Here is an 18,583-nt window from a genome sequence, read left to right as displayed (position 1 = left end):
GATGCACGTTATTCCCGTAGCTATGCAAAAGACGTTACTTCAGTGACCATGGTGACGTCTGGCGCTAGCCAGGGTCCACACGCGGCTTTAATTTGGTGTTTGTTTGTTTGTTTGTGTCACGCCTGGCACTATCCCGTATCTGTCCCGTACCGTACCGTACCATCAAACACAGTTGGTTACAAACCAGACAGTTGGCCACAATATTTGCTGGCGCCATCCCGTATCTGTCCCGTACCGTACCATCAAACACAGCCGGCCACAAACAGCTCGCCACAATATTCGTCGTATTATGTATACGACTCCCTGATGTATAGGGAGATTTTTTGGAAAGAAATAGGGAGACGAGGAGGAAATGCAATTATACTGGACGTTAGTTGCCGAATAGGTGATAGGATGCGTCAGCAAAAAGACAAAAACATACTTTGGAAGAGCGTTAACGGGCGAGTCAGCGCCGGTCACAGGAAACGTCAGTAGAGAGATCCCGTCGACTCCACAACGCCCGTGATCGGCAGAGTCAGCGCCGGTCCCAGGAAACGTCGAGACAGACATCCCGTCGACTCCAGAACGCCAGTGATCGGCAGAGTCAGCGCCGGTCCCAGGAAACGTCAGGACAGACATCCCGTCGACTTCAGAACGCCCGTGATCGGCAGAGTCAGCGCCGGTCCCATAGCTATGCAGAAGACGTTACTTCAGTAACTCATTGAAACGTTTTTGCAATACAATGATGTAGCTATTCAAAGGAAAAAAAACATTTTCATCAGTTCTAACACATGCACGATGAGCTAGGCAACAAAGCATAGCGCAGGGCCCTGAGCTTCCAAGCTCTCTCGTTGCGTGTGTGTTTGTGTGTTTGTGCCGTCGGCATGCCTGGCGCTATCCCGTACCCGTATCCCGTACCTGTCCCGTACCATCAAAAACAGCTGGCCACAATATTCAAATACGGCTTTCAAATGCAAGATCATAACGTGAAGCAACTTGGAAGAATGAGCATGTATGCGAAGTGTATCGGGGGAATGCATGCAGGGCGATAGTGCGGGTTCGAATCCCAGGTTATGTCTTGAAAAAAAAATAGGAGAAATGAAAACTATTTATAAGATCTAACTCGGATGGTGAGCCAATTAAAAAATTGTGAAAAGAAGAAGGACAAAATGTTACGAGTTATGACTAACTGTCCACCAACGTAACCAGATCTTATACAGTCAGCGAGTGCGACAAAGATGTATAAGATCTGGTTACGTTGGTGGACAGTTAGTCATAACTCGTAACATTTTGTCCTTCTTCTTTTCACCATTATTTATAAGATCCCTATGCTTTTTTTGCCTAATTTATAAAACCCAATAAATTCTGCAATAATTACTTTTGCCTAACTCATATTCAAACCGATTGAAACGTTTTTGCAATACAATGATGTCAAGCCAATCAATGGAAACAAATTCCATCAGTTCTAGTAACATGCATGGTGAGCTAGGCAAGAAAGCATAGCGTAGGGCCCTGAGCTTCCAAGCTCTCTCGTTTCTGACGGGACGTGAAAGTTCAGCTCGCGTCATTTGGCTCACGCGTCGAAAAATAACGCGAGTGACCTGCAGCCCACGTCGAAATTTGGAGTTTTATGCCAAATTTGACGTGAAATTCGCGTCACGTCGAAAATAAAGTGCATCCTATTACCTGTCTATTGTAAATGTACATCCTTACTACCAGGGAGTCGTAATTTTACGACTCCCTGCCTCACAACACTCGGCCCCAAGTAGTCTGGGCGCGGGCTACACTAATCACTGAACAAACAATAAAATTATCTGAATTTTGGGCAAGGCCAGGGAGTCATCAAAATTTAATTAATACAGTCGTCCCTCTCTAATCCGGCACTTGTTTATCCAGCACCCTTGCAAACCAGCACACTTTCTGGCAAAACGGATTTTTTCAGTTCATTTTCTACGCTTTAATCCGGCACTTGAATTCCGCCTTCGGCAGCGATTTTCTGCAGCAAATCACTCAAACTGTACATAATTTGATTTTCTAATCCAGCAGTTGTACATCGCATACCGTACCAGTGCCTAGGATATTCCCAAGTGTATGTTATAGACATGGCATGTTACAGACATGCATTCCACAAACTTGTTGCAAAGTAACTTGGATTGACACAGAAAATCCCTACATTTTGACGTACGACACAAACATGTACTTCAAAGTACGTTACTAGGTGAACCGGGTTGGAGGGCAGGATTTGATAATCTAGCACCCTTGTTTATCCGGCAGAAAATGCCGTTGCAAAAGGTGGCGGATTAGAGAGGGACGACTGTATCAAGTATTTGACGACTCCCTGGGCAAGGCCCATCTTCAGGAATGCAAACCTCGTACCAAGTCTACAAAAATCAGCCCCATGACCATGTGTAGGACTCCCTGGTTCTAAAATCTTCGTCTAATTTTGATGAAACTGCTGTTTGTCTACCAAGGCAAGGAAAGAAATCATTACGTCAGTCTCCCAACCAGGGAGTAGTACAATACCTATGGTATTGTACTACTCCCTGCTCCCAACAACAGAAAGCACCTTGCGGTCATCATTTTTCACTTTCCCTCACAGATCTTTCACAAACGTAATTACCGGTTCTGTACTACAGTAGTATAGTATACGCTCTACACAACGCAGTCCTGGCACAAGCCATGCGGCAGTGCATTCTTATCAGCAAGAGCACTGGTCTGTGCACACGACCTGCGGTCAGGCACTCTTGTAATTAGTCTGCCTAGTACACATGAGTACAGTCGGTAGGCCACAATCAGGGAGCAATAGACCGTTGTGTAGTTACATGTACGAGGGTTCCCATAATCACCTTACCATGTCGGTGCTTTGAAAAGAAAAGAAAAAAGTAAATACAATCTTCACGCAAACACACAGACAGTGTGCAGCGACGGGGCTCGCAGAGAATGTACTTAACTACCCACTGGCAAAGAGATGAAAACTGCCCAGAGCTGGGCAGATCAGCACTAACAGAATGAAAATAAGGCGATCTAAGCAATTTAAAAAACAGAGAATAAAAAGATATGTCGAAGAGGAAGTTCCTGAAAATGAGAAAGTATTGTAAAAAAGGAAAAGAAAGAAAGAAAAAACTTTTAAAGAAACGGCGAGGAGACAATAATTTGATATTAAACGGAAAAAAAACTGCTAACACATAGTCCAAAAGTACTCTTGTATAGTCCAAAAGTACTCTTGTATAGACTTATAAAGAATATTGACAGGCATTCACACAGAGTGTGAGATCTCAAGTAGCGAAACTAATCATTGCCTATGAACAGAAAGGAAAACGGACACAAAGGTCCTAACTCTCTTGAAAACTTACATGCATGAACATGCACAGACATGTAGAGACGCAAAGGCCTGAATGGACAGACGTAGGTTTGCTAAGACAGAAGCTACTGGACAGATCAGGAAAACTGCTGACAGAAAATAGCGCTGGATGGACAGAATTTAAAAATAAGCTTGGATATCCTATGGGTAAATACCAGTTGCCAGGAAGCAAAACTTTGCAGGCAGAACTGTTCTATTTGGAGTTAGTAGTAACAGGAAAAGAAAGGGATGAGGAAGGAAGTAGAGGAGAGAGGGAAAGGCGATGCTCTGACCAGCAGTACAGAACACAGGGACACATTAGTCTCAGTCGGCCTCTTCCGTCACCGCCATCTTCTGTCGATGACCTCGCGTTGGTGGCCGCCTGCCACGATTGGCAGGTCGAGACTTGGTAGCGGAGTGAAGTGGCGTGGCAACTGAGAAAGCAAACACACAACGCACATCATGGTCATGTACTGCTGCAAACTGTGCAAGCAGTGTGCAATTCATCCAGAGAGAAAACCCCCGTTGGAGCCTTCAACTGCCAAATTTAGGATTGACCACCGGATATAGTAATACCGTAAAGTACCGCCAGAGCGCCCCACCATCTCATCCTTTCGTGGTCGTATTGTGGAGGTGGTCTGCTGTCTGTAGGTCATACGACATGAACCTTGTACACATATTGTACGTTTTGCAGTCAATTCGTGCCTTCGAGCGGACACAAGCTCCACACAAAAACCTGCCAAGTGTGACCATAGTACACTAAGATTCTCACATCGTACAAACTTCGTTGCACTCTGCCATACGATTTTCCTTTCTCTGGCTGTAAAATCAAGGTGGGGCGCTCTGGCGGTACTTTACGGAAATTATTATTTTGTAAGACTTACTGCAGTGGTGGGACTGTAGTCTGTGTGTGGGGGAGGGGAGGACTGCAGTAGTGTGTGGGGGGGGGGGGGGGCAGTAGTGGGGGACTTACTGTAGTACATACATACCAACCTGGAGGCTGGAGGTCTTTGGACAAAGAGGCTAAATTCCCTGATTTTGACCACTTTCCCTGGGTATCATATTTTTAGTGCATCCATCATTAGCAGATGTACTTTCATGACTGCTGCTCAAGCAAAAAAAGAGGATGCCATTGCATTGAGCTGCAACTGCACAAGTACAATTTCTGTTGACTTCCGATATACCGGCGATCCGTTGCAGTTCCACATGGTTTTTTCTGTCTACTATGTGCTGCTACGTGCTGTGTGTACTTACAACTGATCTACACGTCCGAGGAAACACTGAAAAAGGAGAAAAACATCGTTTTCAAAAGTTCCATCTCAATCCCTGGACTTTTCGCAGGACATCCTGGAGCCCGGAACAAACACCCTATTCCCTGGACTGTCCCGGGAAACCCTGGACGGTTGGCATGTATGGTAGTGGGACTTTTCCTGATGTCACATGTGAGCACAGGTCATGCAATGAAGTATGAGAGGAGATTGAGTAACAGCAAATGTGTATACTTCTAAGAGACAGCTTTGTGTGCGTGAAAGAGAGAAAGAGAGAGAGAGAGCAAATCCTTTTTAAAATGTAGTTTTAATGCCCAAGAAAACAGAGCGAGGGTACATGAGTCAGCACAGCAGTGGACTAACATGGATGGTTTGTCACAGCTAACCTATGGACACCACCACGCCCTTTGCAACCCTCAGGTGATCAGGTGATTGGCGGTTGCTAAGTGAATGGAATTATTTGGACTGACTGTGACAAACCAACCTTGCTACACAACTGCATCAATGACCAAAGCCTCACATCGAAAATGGCCACAGTCATACCACGTACCTGCCAGTTCCGGCATGTCAATCTTCTCCTCCACTGGTGTAGCTGTCTCCGCACTGACCTGTGGTAACATTGACGGCAGGCTGGACTTGGAACTCATTGGCGACATCGGTGACGGTGGCGTCAGCGGTGGTGGCGGAAGGTCGCTTGGAGGTGAACCTGGCTCTGATCGAGGTTGGGATCCGGGCAATGGGGGTGGCTCAGATCTGGGCGACTGCAGTTCAGATCCGGGCAATGGCGGCGGTTTCTTCTTTCTCACCGCCCGCCTTGGTGAATTCCGTGGTGAAATTGCAGGTGAGGATGGTGGTGAATTCCGTGGTGAAATTGCAGGTGAGGATGGTGCTGAGCCAAGTGGTGTTGTTGGCAGTGACACTGGAGAGCTCTCACCACTTAAAAAGCCTGCAGAAGAGCGACACTGCGGGATGGCAGGAGGTGCATCAGGCGATTGAGTTGATTGCAGGCTGCTTCTGCGCTCCTTCGTAATATCGAAATTGAACACCAGTGACTCGCGGCGCTTGGGAGGAAGAGCTGGTTTAGGCGATGTGGCCGGAGAGGCAGGAGAGCTCCCAGGAGATTGGACTGGGCTTCTGACAGGGCTTCTCTGGTGAGGTGACTGCAATGGTGAAAGGCTTATTGGTAGAGTGGCGCCGCAATCTTGTAGTGCTGCAGGCAGTTTGATCTTGGGTTTTGGTGATTCACTCTTGGCCGATTTCAACCCACGCTCAGCCCCTGGTTCAAATGTTTTTCCTTTTTCCAGCACGTTCTCCAAAGCTGCACGTAGTTCGGATTCCGTCTCGCTACCGCACAACGACGCACGTTTGCGGCTCCTAGCAACAGGATCTTCTGACTTGTTGAACATGGCAGACAGGTTGGACACCCCTGATTTGGAGGACTGGTTGCTGTTTTCACAGTCGCTGCCACTTGCGCTGCCTGCATTTCCTGGACTGCCATTGGGGGGTGAAGTACTAAGCGGTGATTTGAAGATAGGTGCACGTTTGACCTTTGAACTTATCTGGCTGGTACTGCTTGCTCGCAGCCTTGAAACGATGCTGGCACCCACCGGCGCAAGCGGCTTGGCTGAACTCCTTGCAGGCTCCGCACTCTCTGTTGACTTCTGAAACTTCTCTGAGATTGTTGATAGTTTGCCGGCTACTGGGCAAGGCTTGCTACTGGCATTCTCTGCTGTCACCGCATCCGGGTCTGCTGCTTTCTTGCTTTCTTCTCCCCAACTTATGCCAATGCTGGGTTTGGCTCTCGCTACTGCTGCTGTGTTGCTTTCTTCTCCCGAACTTATGCCAATGCTGGAGCTGGCTCTCGCTACCGCTGCTTTGTTGCTTTCTTCTCCCGAACTTATTCCAATGCTGGATTTGGCTCTCGCTACTGCTGCGTTGTTGCTTTCTTTTCCTGAATTTATGCCCATGCTGGATTTGGCGCTCGCCACTGCTGCTTTGTTGCTTTCTTCTCCCGAACTTATGCCAATGCTGGGTTTGGCTCTCGCTACTGCTGCTTTGTTGCTTTCTTCTCCCATACTTATACCAATGCTGGATTTGGTTCTCGCTACCGGTGGAGGTGGCTTAGTGGGTGATTTGTCAACGTGTCCGAATTTGTTTGAGAGGCCTGCCACCCGGGAGCGGCTGCTGCTGCTCTCCACCGTGCCAACGGCGGAAGTTGTTGAGTTGCTAGTCGAGCACGCCTGGCTCTTCACGCCACTCGTTGAGTCGGTTGATGCCGAGTCCCTCCCAGAGTCTGACTTGGCGCTAGACAGCCCTGGGCCGGTCACAGCAAGTGACTGCTGGAACGCATTTCTAATACTAGAGACAGACTGTGAAGACGTCAGCGGTGGTGGGCTAGATGTGGCAGAATCCTCACCAAGTGTGGATATGGCTGAATCGCTGTCGGTTTTCGTTCCTAGCATATTCAGGGCGCCGGCCTTGCGAGGAATACTAGTAGAAGTCAAGGATGGCTGCACGTCTGGTGCCAATGTGTTGACCGATGAAACGGAGCCCCTGGAAATTACTAGGCTCGATGCGGCTGGTGACACAAAGCCCGAACCTGTACATGGCACAGACACACAGACACAGACACAGACACACACACAGACACACACACAGACACACACACAACCATGGGGAGAAGGTTCTCCTTGGGTGGACAATGTGTAGAGGATGTCCCTGATGAGTAGCACATCAACGTACTTGGAAGCATACATTCACCATAAAGCACCATAAGCAAGCATACTCAATAAGCTTGGACCTCTGGCAACACATCAGCAGGCAAGCAAAGAGATCAGTAGAACCGATTATGGGGTTCTACACATGTAGATCAACTGGACAGAGTAATACTGTATGTTGTGACCCAGTGGGTGTTATGTTTCTCCGCAGATATTGATCATTAGTTGATATCACCATTGTTGTCATACATGTATCCAAGGCTGGCTGTATGAGCATACTGTGGGGACCCGGAGAGTCAAACACAAACCTGAGTAGTCGTCGTCACTGTCATTGCCTTCATCGTCATCATAGTCCCTGCAGTGCAGACAGTGGAAGGAACGAACACACAGTTTGGCTATGCTGTCTGATGAATGCGTGCGGCATCTTCACACACAAAGCAGCACACTACAATTGAAGATGCTGCTCACCGATAGTGCTAGATAGTACTAGTTGATAGTGAGTCTTGCTACACCACTAGAATGCTCATAACAGCATTTAAAAGGTGTGTGGTACTATTATCGTATACAGTTGCTGGGTGAATGACGTATTGAAGCGCAGGATTACATGTACATCACTGAACAGTGCCGTAACCCAGCTCACGTTGTGCAGCCCCTGGTGCTGATCTTGTTATATGGCCCAATATCTGAGAACATCGACCTTCCGGGCTGTTTTGGTGAAATTGATTTTTTTATTGCAAATTGATGTCTTGCCTTTGTAGAGTATTGTGACTTCGTTTCACGGCCATCAGGCCAATATTGACCTTGTAGGAATGCATTCTACAGTCAGGAGTCATGTTAATGAATTGTTCTTTTTTTACAATTTTGAAAAATCAGTGTGTTTGGAGCCACCAAAAATCGTTTCCATGTGATATCAATAGCCAACTAATATAGTATAGTGTTTTGACTGTTCTGGTCCTTCATTTCCAGCATTCCGTGACTTTATTGAGGTTGTGTAGTTGCAACAGCAGCAATAGCAGCATTAGAAGGAGAGGTGATTTATCTGTTCTCCTGGTGATGGACATGCTTGACAGGATAGTCTGCAACAGATTTTGACAGAACACCATGATACCTGTAACAGCATTCACATACTTACTTCCTCCGTATACAAAAACTTTGTGACTTTTTTTGAAGGCTGCGCATAGCTCTGGAATTGTTCCGTTTGACTTCGAATAACACTCGTGGCATTGTCTAACCTGTTTACAAGCTATATTATTATTATTTATTATTATTATTATACGCATTCCCGCGTTGAAGTGTAGCAGCAGTATGCTGCGTCCACAGCTTCGCTTATGCAGAATGGCTTGGGTGAGAGGAGAGGGGAGAGAAAGCAACAAGGCAACCAACATCTATGAAATTGGTCACAATAACATGAAGAGAACCAACCTACATATGCATGATTGCACAAGAATGGAGACGACCAAATATAATGGCTATAATCATTGTGCCACAAAACCGGTACACAGGAGATCTGACGACAATGTAACGAAACATAAAACTCAGTTACTCAATACAGGTTCCACTAAATTACAAGAGAACAGCGCTACAACGTTAGAATTGCCGCTAAATTATCGCAAGTGTAGAGAACGAGTCCCAATACAAATGAAAACCATGAACAGACTGTCCCGAAGTTATTTTGGGAACAAATTGTACTACATGACTGTACTTGCTGATACTGACGCTGACGGAACACGAATTTGAGTTGAATACTCACGAAGTCTTGTACATGCACATCATTATGCGCCGGTGTTGTGGAGTAAGCAGGTACGTCAGTCACCAATCCAGCTTCAGCTCCACGCTCGCTTCAGCAGAATGTTGCCCGCGTTTGCTTTGCCTCCACACGGATAGACGACCAGCGCAGAGTCCCGCAGCTCCGTGGCCGTAAGGTCTTGATATTCGCCGTTAGCGCCGTCAAGTCTCAGTCCACCTCTCACACCAAGCCGCCCTATAAAAATCTTTCTCTCTCCATTGGAGTGCTCCTCAGTTGCGCGATGAGACTAGAGAAATTCCTCCGGTGAGCGAGGAAGAAGAGCGGAGTTACCCAACTCAACCTAACAACAAGCTATATACAAAGAAAAAAGCAACTCAGACGATTGAGATTGAGTTTATTCAGAGTCTTCGTCGCTCCTGTCATTTTCACCTGACGACGCTGACTCCGCAACGCCAACAGTCGCTGCTTCCGCTTGCATTTCGTTCAGATTCTTTTCAGCTGCAATGATGATCCGACGCGGGACTTTGGCTACGTACTCTTCATTTCCAGAGCTGTGTACGAATCGGTGTCGACTATATTCAGTCGTTCCAACCCGCGACCTCCATTACGCCGTGAAACGAGTCGCTCAAGCACATCCACACGCTTCGCATTTTCTCGGCAAGAGAATCCTCCCAGCATTCTACACCGGCTTCGACGAGGTCCCTGCGATCCCCCTAGGCGACAACGGAGACGTCTGACTGGAGTGGAGAGAGGCGAAGAAAGCCAGGTCGTCGACATTCCGATCCAGAGTCTGCGCTGGTTGCACGACGACTGAAATGTTTCATCTTGCCATGAGAGCGGAACCGATTTTTATGTTCTCACGCTGCGTATGGGGCCGCGCACCGCAAGTATACTACAGTCGTCCCTCTCTAATCCGGCACCTTTTGCAACGGCATTTTCTGCCGGATAAACGAGGGTGCTGGATTATCAAATCCTGCCCTCCAACCCACTCACCTAGTAACGTACATGTTTGTGTCATACGTCAACATGTAGGGATTTTCTGTGTCAATCCAAGTACTTTGTCACAAGTTTGTGGAATGCATGTCTGTAACATGCCATGTCTATACACTTGGGAATATCCATGCAAATCCTATGCACTGGCATAGGATATTGGCACTGGTACGGTATGCGATGTACAATTGCTGGATTAGAAAATCAAATTATGTGCAGTTTGAGTGATTTGTTGCAGAAAATCGCTGCCGGAGGCGGAATTCAAGTGCCGGATTAAAGCGTAGAAAATGAACTGAAAAAATCCGTTTTGCCAGAAAGTGTGCTGGTTTGCAAGGGTGCTGGATAAACAAGTGCCGGATTAGAGAGGGACGACTGTAGGAGTAGTACGAGCCTGGCCAGTTTCAGGGCAGCGAGTGCCCCGTGACTCTGTGTTCCAGCCGCGAGCTCCACTTCGTCACGGTGTCAGTTTCGAGCAAGTAAGTGTTAGTTTTTTTGTCATTTGACTCGTGAGTTCCTGTCGGCAACGTCCTCACACGCATGTCTTCTGTGGAGAATTTGTTCGAGATCAACCAATCCTACCTCAACATGAATGTGGGTTGTCGATGACAGCCTTTGGCGAGGTTCGTTGAGCAGTTTCTTGCTCAAAAACACTGTTGAAAAAAGTCACGAAGTTTTTGTATACGGAGGAAGTATTGTAAAGGAGTCAAACAGAGCAAATGCGTCCAGATTCGCCTTGTTGCACTTTGTGGAGACTGACCATTTCCAAACATCAGTAACACAGCCTGACAAGCGTTTCACACCACCAACTCAAAACTAACAGAATGTTACTCGAGATTGCCCAGCCTCATGTGCTCTGTGATGGTCTGATTCGCCATTATTAGCTCGAGTATCGAGCTTGCCATCCAAAACATTTTAGGATCATCGTCGCAAAGAAAACTCGCATCATTTCGTGCTGTTTTAGCAGGTCTGGCGTGACACTCAGGAAACAGTTCTGCGCCCAGCGACCTTGCAAGCGGTGTACCCTCAGGAATCCACCTGGTTGTCCTTGCCTGGAGCTGTAGCAGCTATCGCTGAGGCAGACTGTGGTTGGCCTTGATCATACTCATCCAGGCCAAGTCCTCATCATCGTCGCCCCCGACAGGTAAGTACCGCGTGTCACTTGCGATCGATTCGCCTGACATGCGCTCTCAGAACTAGAAGCGCTGTCGCCACTTGACAGGATATCCACAAAGAACGATGCATCACCGTCCATGGGATCGCGGCTGCTGTGCTCCGTGAGCCCAATAACCAACTGACACAAGAATCGCCTTCAATTTTCTTCCGCCATTGGCGTCTCTGCACTTTGCTTTGACGGAATCGATTTTTTTGCGAACAAATTTGTTTTTAACGTTTTCTCAAAAAAACCGCGTAGCCCCGAAGGTCGAAAGTCTCAGATATCGGGCCATATTGTCAAATCCAACTGTTCAGGAATACTATTTTCGTCAACAGAAATAAAATACGGCTATCTACATTCAACAGTTCTTTGCCATCGTGAATCTTGTTGTTGCTGTATCTGCGACGACGACAGACACTTGCCAACACATGCAAATGATAGCACCGGGGTCCAATGCATTGTTTTTAAAAGAAATGATGTGGCACTACTTGGCTGCCCACTTACATGCTTTCATCGGACAAGAAACTCGGCCGTGCTGACATGGTGGTGATCAGATTCTCAACCAATCTGAGAGCAGGAAAAAAAGACAGAACAATGATTTTTTAAGCAGACTTAGTAAACTCCCCCCCCCCCCCCTCTACACCTCACAACGAAGTAATGATGTATCGGAGCAAAGCTAGCAAAACCAATTCAAGGAAGCCACGTATGAAACAAGTGTTCAGACAAGCTTACAGCTGCAAGAACAGTGCGAGAGATGTCGAACAAGTTCCTGATGTCTTTGCGTTATTCGGAAATGTGCACATGCCAGGCTTGCTTGCTAGGCTGGCTGCTACAGTGACCACCACCCAATTTCTACAAGAAGTACACATGTAATCTGTGCGCCATACGAGTAATAAACGCGAGGCAGCAAAACTACTTAGCACTCCCGCCAGTTGCGCCATGACCTACCGGAGTCGCAACTTGACGTGCTTCAGGCTCTCAGCTGCTTTGACTGTCTTCGGCGTGGACAGGATGAGTGGAGCGAACACTGCCGCCAGCGAGTGTGCCGTTATCCTGGCATCCTTGTACGTGACAACCCTGTGTGCATACAGTTAGACAAGAGGCAAGGCAGTGACTATGAGAGCTGTTTCCCCTGCAGGCTGAGAGCAGGCGCATACGATCAACAAACCGCCAAGCATACTCCAACACACACAGACTTATCTACAGTGAACCCAGCTGAACTTGTAAAATCTGCTTCGGCTTCGGCTTGAGGAGCAAAGTCGACCACAAGCGCCGTGACCTAGTGGTACGAGTACAGTACATGTATTGCGTAAGAATTGATGATGTGATGCGGCCAATGTTACTGCCGGGACTCAACGCGCATTGCGCACAAGCAGAACAAGAAGCACTTAGTGCCACTTACACGGCCAAGTGAGAGAGTAGGCGACGGAGTGCGAACTGATGGCTGCACGGCAAGACTTCGATCAGATCACGCACCTCGGTGCACTGCTGGTGCACGTCCGTGACAGCTACAGCGACACGGATATAGAAACAGAAGAAAAATCAAGACCGTCCGCAAGTCGCATTCAAGAGACGCACGCACGCGCGCGCACACACACACACACTCACACACCTTAGACAGTACAATACTTACAATACTTCACACCTGACGGAATCTAGGTCACGGTTACTAATACTGCTAGAACAATACTTCGAAGTACTAGGTTGGCAGGTAGCCTTCGTGCACAGAATCACACACACTGGATCCCCCCCGGATAGTGCAAGAGACAAGGTCCCTCTGGACAGATAAGTTTGTATTAGGAACTGCAGATGAACGTAAAGCGGTGGCTGACAATAGATGGTCGCCCACAGCAAATGTAGCCTACGGCAGATATCACTGTACAAGTTTCACGCTTGAGTCCAGTGAATGTATAGGGGGGGGGGGGGGGGGAGTAGGCTTACCGGTGGTATTGATGAAGTCACGGTACATGTGGTACGGCACCACTGGGTCGGGCAGCTCACGGAAGAAGAGCTTGACGATGCCGCACAACAGGTGCACATCTGTCTTGCGGATATCAGTCTTCTCCGGATCTGCACAACATTATAGAAGGTCAGAGCGCAAACAAACCAGATGATGAGATGGTCATGGCACATAGAAAGACAACACATCAACACAGATAAACTCTCCTTGGTTCATCCATAAGACTCTATTGTGACCTTTACCGCATCTTCAGGGATGCCACTAGGCACAGGGATTGAAGACACCTGGTAATATACTACCTCCTAGAATGTACTGCAACTACATGAAATGAGTACGATACATGTACTTATGTAGATGAGACCCGCAGTACAAGCGGCTTGAGAGCGGAAATTCCAGCACACTGACACTAGCGTAGTAAATCTCACTCTGCCATGATCAGCATTCATTCAGTGTACATGTACATGTCCGCGTGGCCAAACACTGTTGCTTACCTTCGCCCAGTAGCTTCTTGAGTGCCTTGAGGCGTGTCTGGTCTAGCGGGATATTCTTGTAGATGTCCGTCGTCTTGTCACCCCTGCTCTCGATCTGCTCGAAGCACCTCTCCAGCAGCAATGGCACTGGGTTGTCCTTCAGCACCAGTAGCTGGGTAAGTGAGGCACCAAACACCGTACCTTCCCACACCTGTACAGCAGCACATGTGTATACAAGCACGAGCAGATTTAAAGATTGAAGTGAGTCAGAATGCTACGGGGTGACACGGCAAACGTTCATGGGGTTGCTAGCTTTGTTTTTGTCCACAAACAAATGGTAACAAATAGCAAGTGCAAAAAAAAGATTACCGGCAATGGGTAGAGCATCGCACACCTTTTGTGCAGCAGCAAGCATGACTTCCTCACGTCATTTACTACTTCACGGATTCACTGGTAGTACACAGCGTAGCCCTTGACCTTACAAGTTACAACTAAGAGTCCATAACCAATAGCGCAGCGGTGAGCTGCTCTGTTCTAACGTTATGGCCCAGCTGCAAAGCGTTCTGCCGTCATCACAACATGCAGCGACATGCGCACACTACAGCAACTAGCACATGTTGCCTATGGATGCGCACACTGCAGCAACTAGCACATGTTGCCTATGGATGCGAACACTGCAGCAACTAGCACATGTTGCCTATGGATGCGCACACTGCAGCAACTAGCACATGTTGCCTATGGATGCGCACACTGCAGCAACTAGCACATGTTGCCTATGGATGCGCACACGGCAGCAACTAGCACATGTTGCCTATGGATGCGCACACTGCAGCAACTAGCACATGTTGCCTATGGATGCGCACACTGCAGCAACTAGCACATGTTGCCTACGGTCTGAAACCAACATTCGTACGGAGCTGAAGTTCATGCACATACACTTTGGAGATTGCGTCGGTACTTGAACGGATTAAGCACACATGGAAATGCTGGCACGAGAGATTGTTGGTTTGAGTGCGTGAGTACAGGGCGTGATGCAGATAAGTTACATAATAGTACCCTAAGGCAGCAGCAGCAGCACACTGCGATTGAAACCCCATAATCACAGGTGCATACTCCTGGTTTAACATAGACTCAAGCAGCAGCGGTGAGCATCACCAGCCAATGCCACTACGAATACGATACAAGTAAGAAAAAGTACATGCACGGCACTGTACAGGCCGACAAGTGCCGCGTTCGCTAACCCTGTTTCCTGAAGAGTCCTTGGAGACCTTGCACTGCTTCTGCGTGTTAATGATACACTGCTGGTGCACAGCGTAGTGACAAGCTGTGCATGTGGAGCAACAAGCAACAAGCAGTATTAGTACACGCTGCCTTTCGTACTTCAAAGTAACAAACAAGTCACTGCTAACTTCTATATGCAGAAGCTACACTTCAGTAATGGCAAGCCAAACATGAACTACAAAAACAGTACAAGCAGTAAAAAAATAGCAGGATCTTCCTCTCGAATGCTAGCAATTATTTAGCCTGGCCTGAATGGCTAAGGCAACGTCGCAACTTGTGAGGCAACAGTCATCATACCTTCACAAACACCACCTTCAACAAGGTGAGGCGTGATCGGCTCTTTGCAGAGCTCGCATGTCGTGGGCAGATTGAAGACCGTGATACGGAACTCGTGACCCTCACGCTTGACCTGGAAAGTTGAGAAAAGATGAGAGAGAGAGAGAGAGAGCAACATTTTGCACAGAAGACCTATCACGCGGAAGCACTTATAATAATATGATAATTACGCGTGTATGAATGATAATTATATTATGCACTTTCATATCTTCTGCATTCCCCTTTCCGTGGCCTGGAGTTTGAGTGAGCTTTTGCATCCCCTAGAGTGCACCGAGGAAGAGTCGCATGTACTTGAACTATTCGACGTATTCACAACAAAATCAAGTAGGGTGAGTGACCGTCCTCTTTGCGCAGCTGCACACACGAAAACCATTGCTGTCTATATAAGTTACATGTATTTCACAATAGCCCTAACAGCCTGGTCAGACTGCGGCAAAAACGAAATAATCCTGTAATTATAATCAGAATCTGCATTAAAACTTGACGCCAGAGCGGCGAAATCGAGGGTTGACGCTCCAAAAAAAAAAGCAAGAACGGACCACCCTTTTCCGCTCCAAACAGAAGTTTGACCCTGATACGGCCCATTGACGCTGATTATTCACTGATTTTTCATCTCGATATCGAAGAGCTAAGTGACCATGGACAACAACAAAACTCATAAGGATGGGTACAAGGATTGCACTGAAGGTGTTGGCGATACCGAGGTGAAGGAATTTGATGTTGTTTGTGAAGATAACCATTTGAAGCTCGAATGAATTTTGAATGTTTATTCTCCCCACATGTGTAGTGTGATCGCGATTTTAGTCCTGAACGATTTTCTTGTTAAAGCATGAATGTCTGTACTGATGCATGCTGTGGCAGCAGCACTTGCACTGTCCAAACCTTACTAGTTTCTTGCTTGGTGATGACACCAGCTGACTGTAGAAACGATTCTTCTGGAGCTAAACGATGGAACAAAGACAACGGAGACAGGAGTACAATGAAGATATTACAGAGCAGAAAGTCCCCACGTCAATTTAGGCCAGGTGTGATACGGTAGCAGCACGTCCAGGGAACAAGATGGAAGTGGTGGTGGAAGCAGTACAAACAACACCTCCAGCGTGGAGCTGAAGACGGTCATATTCTGCAGGCTAGAGCTAGATATGTGTTGCCTTACTGCTTTCTCTCCTCTCTTATTTCACCATGCTCACCCAAGCCATTCAGCATAAGCGAAGCTGTGGACGCAGCATACTGCTGTTACACTTCAACTTTAAAAAAATGCTTATAATAAAGGCCTGTAAACCAAAACTTTGGTTCATATAATGAATCATATCACCATCCTGTCTTGCAGCAGTGCCACAGCGCTAGTCAGAATACATTATTATCCAGTTGGTGCCAGTGTTCCTGAGATCACTGTGATAAGAGTAGGCTTTGAAATATGTCTGAAAACGTGCCAGCAACCTTTACAGACAAGATAAACAAGTTGCTGGAATGTAGCACCAAAAGTGGGCTATAGACTTCAACACAACTACTGCAACTCGCTACAAAAAGCCAGGTATAAGTACTTTGGTATAATTGCAGTCACACAATCACCAACCTGTGGCTTGGCCGCGCCTGCAGATGATGACTGCAAGAAGGAATAAACAACAGACAGATTCTAAATTTAAAAGAATATCAGACAAGTAGGCCAGTTTCAGCAATGACACAGTTACATCTGCAGAGCAGAACAAGACCATCTCCAACAGCAAACGGATTCCAATGGCAATACTTTTTCCTGGGTCGGTGAATCCTACAGAGCAGAAATGGGGTGCTAGCAACGTTATCAAGAGTTTCCAACTTTCCATACATGGGCATGAACCTGAAGCCGGAGTATACAAAGAAGTGTGCTTTAAAACATGGTGTGGCTCTGACATGCACCTGGGCAACACATGCTGCTGCCACAAACATACTGAGTGCGTGGAATCTGACTGTCGTGGGAAGGGATAATCGGACATTCCGTTTTAACTTGAAAACACCAGCCGGGAAAAGCATGCAATCACGCCACTGATATCTCTGAGATTGCTCATCGGGATTCTCATTCAATATTCAAACAGGTAATTTCAATGCCGGTGATCAGGGCAGCAGACTACACGCGTAGTAAGGTAAAGACTGACCTTGTCTGGAGAGGCCTTTTTCGGTGATTGATCCTAATAAAGAGAAAGAGGAGAAACAGGGAGTACAGAGACGATGGTGACATCAGCTGACACCCAAACCAAGCAGCTTGACATCAGTGATCATCACAACTTACTGAAGTTAGGAACAGCAATCAAGATACATGTACGTTGCTTCCCTGAGAGCTGAGCAACTAACCATGGCTAAATACAAATATAAAATTAGGACTATTCAGCAATCAGCATCAGGATGTGTTGAAGCTAGGTGTCAGGACGTCGAATGTCTCAGGACTCTGTCAGTTTTGTGTTTATCGGTAGTTGTTGCCTTTCTGACTGTATATAGTATCTAGTTACAGTGGTGGAGAGTTACTCTTAACTCGTTTCCACATGTCCTTTTTCCTTTCTACATTCAGCATCTTGTCATGAATTACTCGTAGTCAGCATACATCAGTGGCATGGAATCTTACTCTTCTCGACGAGTTCTCGTTCACACCATAGCTGAGAGCAGTGTTACTTGCACAGTGTGACGTGCAAGTACTGGCTCTGCGATGGCGAACCGTTCTCAGTGGCTGTGACATGACTGCATGGCACATGGTGGCAGTGTGGCATGGATGACTAATAGACACATACACACACACACACGCGCACGCACAAAGACACACACACACACACACACACACACACACACACACACACACACACACATGTACACAGACATGTGATGAGAAGGTGACCGAAAATGACATCAATGAGTGCATAGGAATGGAATAAAGGCATCGCTAAAGCCATGACTAGTACAGTACTTCACTGTGAGGACCTGTTACCAATAGAGTATGCTCAGCGATACAACCTATACTCAACTGATGAGGGGTGAATTCCCCGAAACACTGTGTATTGACCAGGGAGTGGTGCTTTCTTGCAGGTTTGCCAAGTGGAAGGTTCGACGGACTTCTCGTGTGCTCAGAATGGCAGTCGTGAGTCAGTCAAGTGTCAAGTCAAGTCGGCGGAATAGCGCGAGCTCCAGTGTGGGGAGCAAACTCTTTTCAAATACAACCTATACATCAAGAATACCCATCCCAGCGGAAGTATTCGGAGAGAGTATTCAATTATCTGCCGGGTGCGGGATCCGTAATATTTATTTCAGTCCTTTTAAAAAAAAAAGCATCGTTGTGAAGAGGTGGGAAGCTCTTGAAACCAATACCGCTTGAACTCC

At 47.1% G+C, this 18,583-nt stretch overlaps 1 protein-coding gene across 1 annotated transcript in view; it reads right to left on the bottom strand.

The window, feature by feature from the left end:
• Positions 1 to 2,740: 2,740 nt before the first annotated feature.
• Positions 2,741 to 18,583, bottom strand: part of LOC135806619 (rho GTPase-activating protein 21-like) — a 20,769-nt gene continuing 4,926 nt past the window's right edge. The window contains exons 10-22 of the mRNA XM_065320847.1: positions 17,374 to 17,406; positions 16,818 to 16,847; positions 16,129 to 16,182; positions 15,203 to 15,314; positions 14,866 to 14,948; positions 13,646 to 13,835; positions 13,136 to 13,264; positions 12,597 to 12,702; positions 12,143 to 12,271; positions 11,699 to 11,761; positions 7,613 to 7,659; positions 5,138 to 7,186; positions 2,741 to 3,753 (exon numbers count right to left, since the gene is read on the bottom strand). Coding sequence (XP_065176919.1) covers positions 3,644 to 3,753; positions 5,138 to 7,186; positions 7,613 to 7,659; positions 11,699 to 11,761; positions 12,143 to 12,271; positions 12,597 to 12,702; positions 13,136 to 13,264; positions 13,646 to 13,835; positions 14,866 to 14,948; positions 15,203 to 15,314; positions 16,129 to 16,182; positions 16,818 to 16,847; positions 17,374 to 17,406 — 3,135 coding nt within the window. The 3' untranslated portion in view covers positions 2,741 to 3,643. The remainder of the gene's footprint in view (positions 3,754 to 5,137; positions 7,187 to 7,612; positions 7,660 to 11,698; positions 11,762 to 12,142; positions 12,272 to 12,596; positions 12,703 to 13,135; positions 13,265 to 13,645; positions 13,836 to 14,865; positions 14,949 to 15,202; positions 15,315 to 16,128; positions 16,183 to 16,817; positions 16,848 to 17,373; positions 17,407 to 18,583) is intronic.

Source organism: Sycon ciliatum, chromosome 1 (genome assembly GCF_964019385.1).
Source record: "Sycon ciliatum chromosome 1, ocSycCili1.1, whole genome shotgun sequence".
Lineage (NCBI taxonomy): Eukaryota > Metazoa > Porifera > Calcarea > Leucosolenida > Sycettidae > Sycon > Sycon ciliatum.
This window is presented reverse-complemented; position numbering and strand designations above follow the sequence as displayed.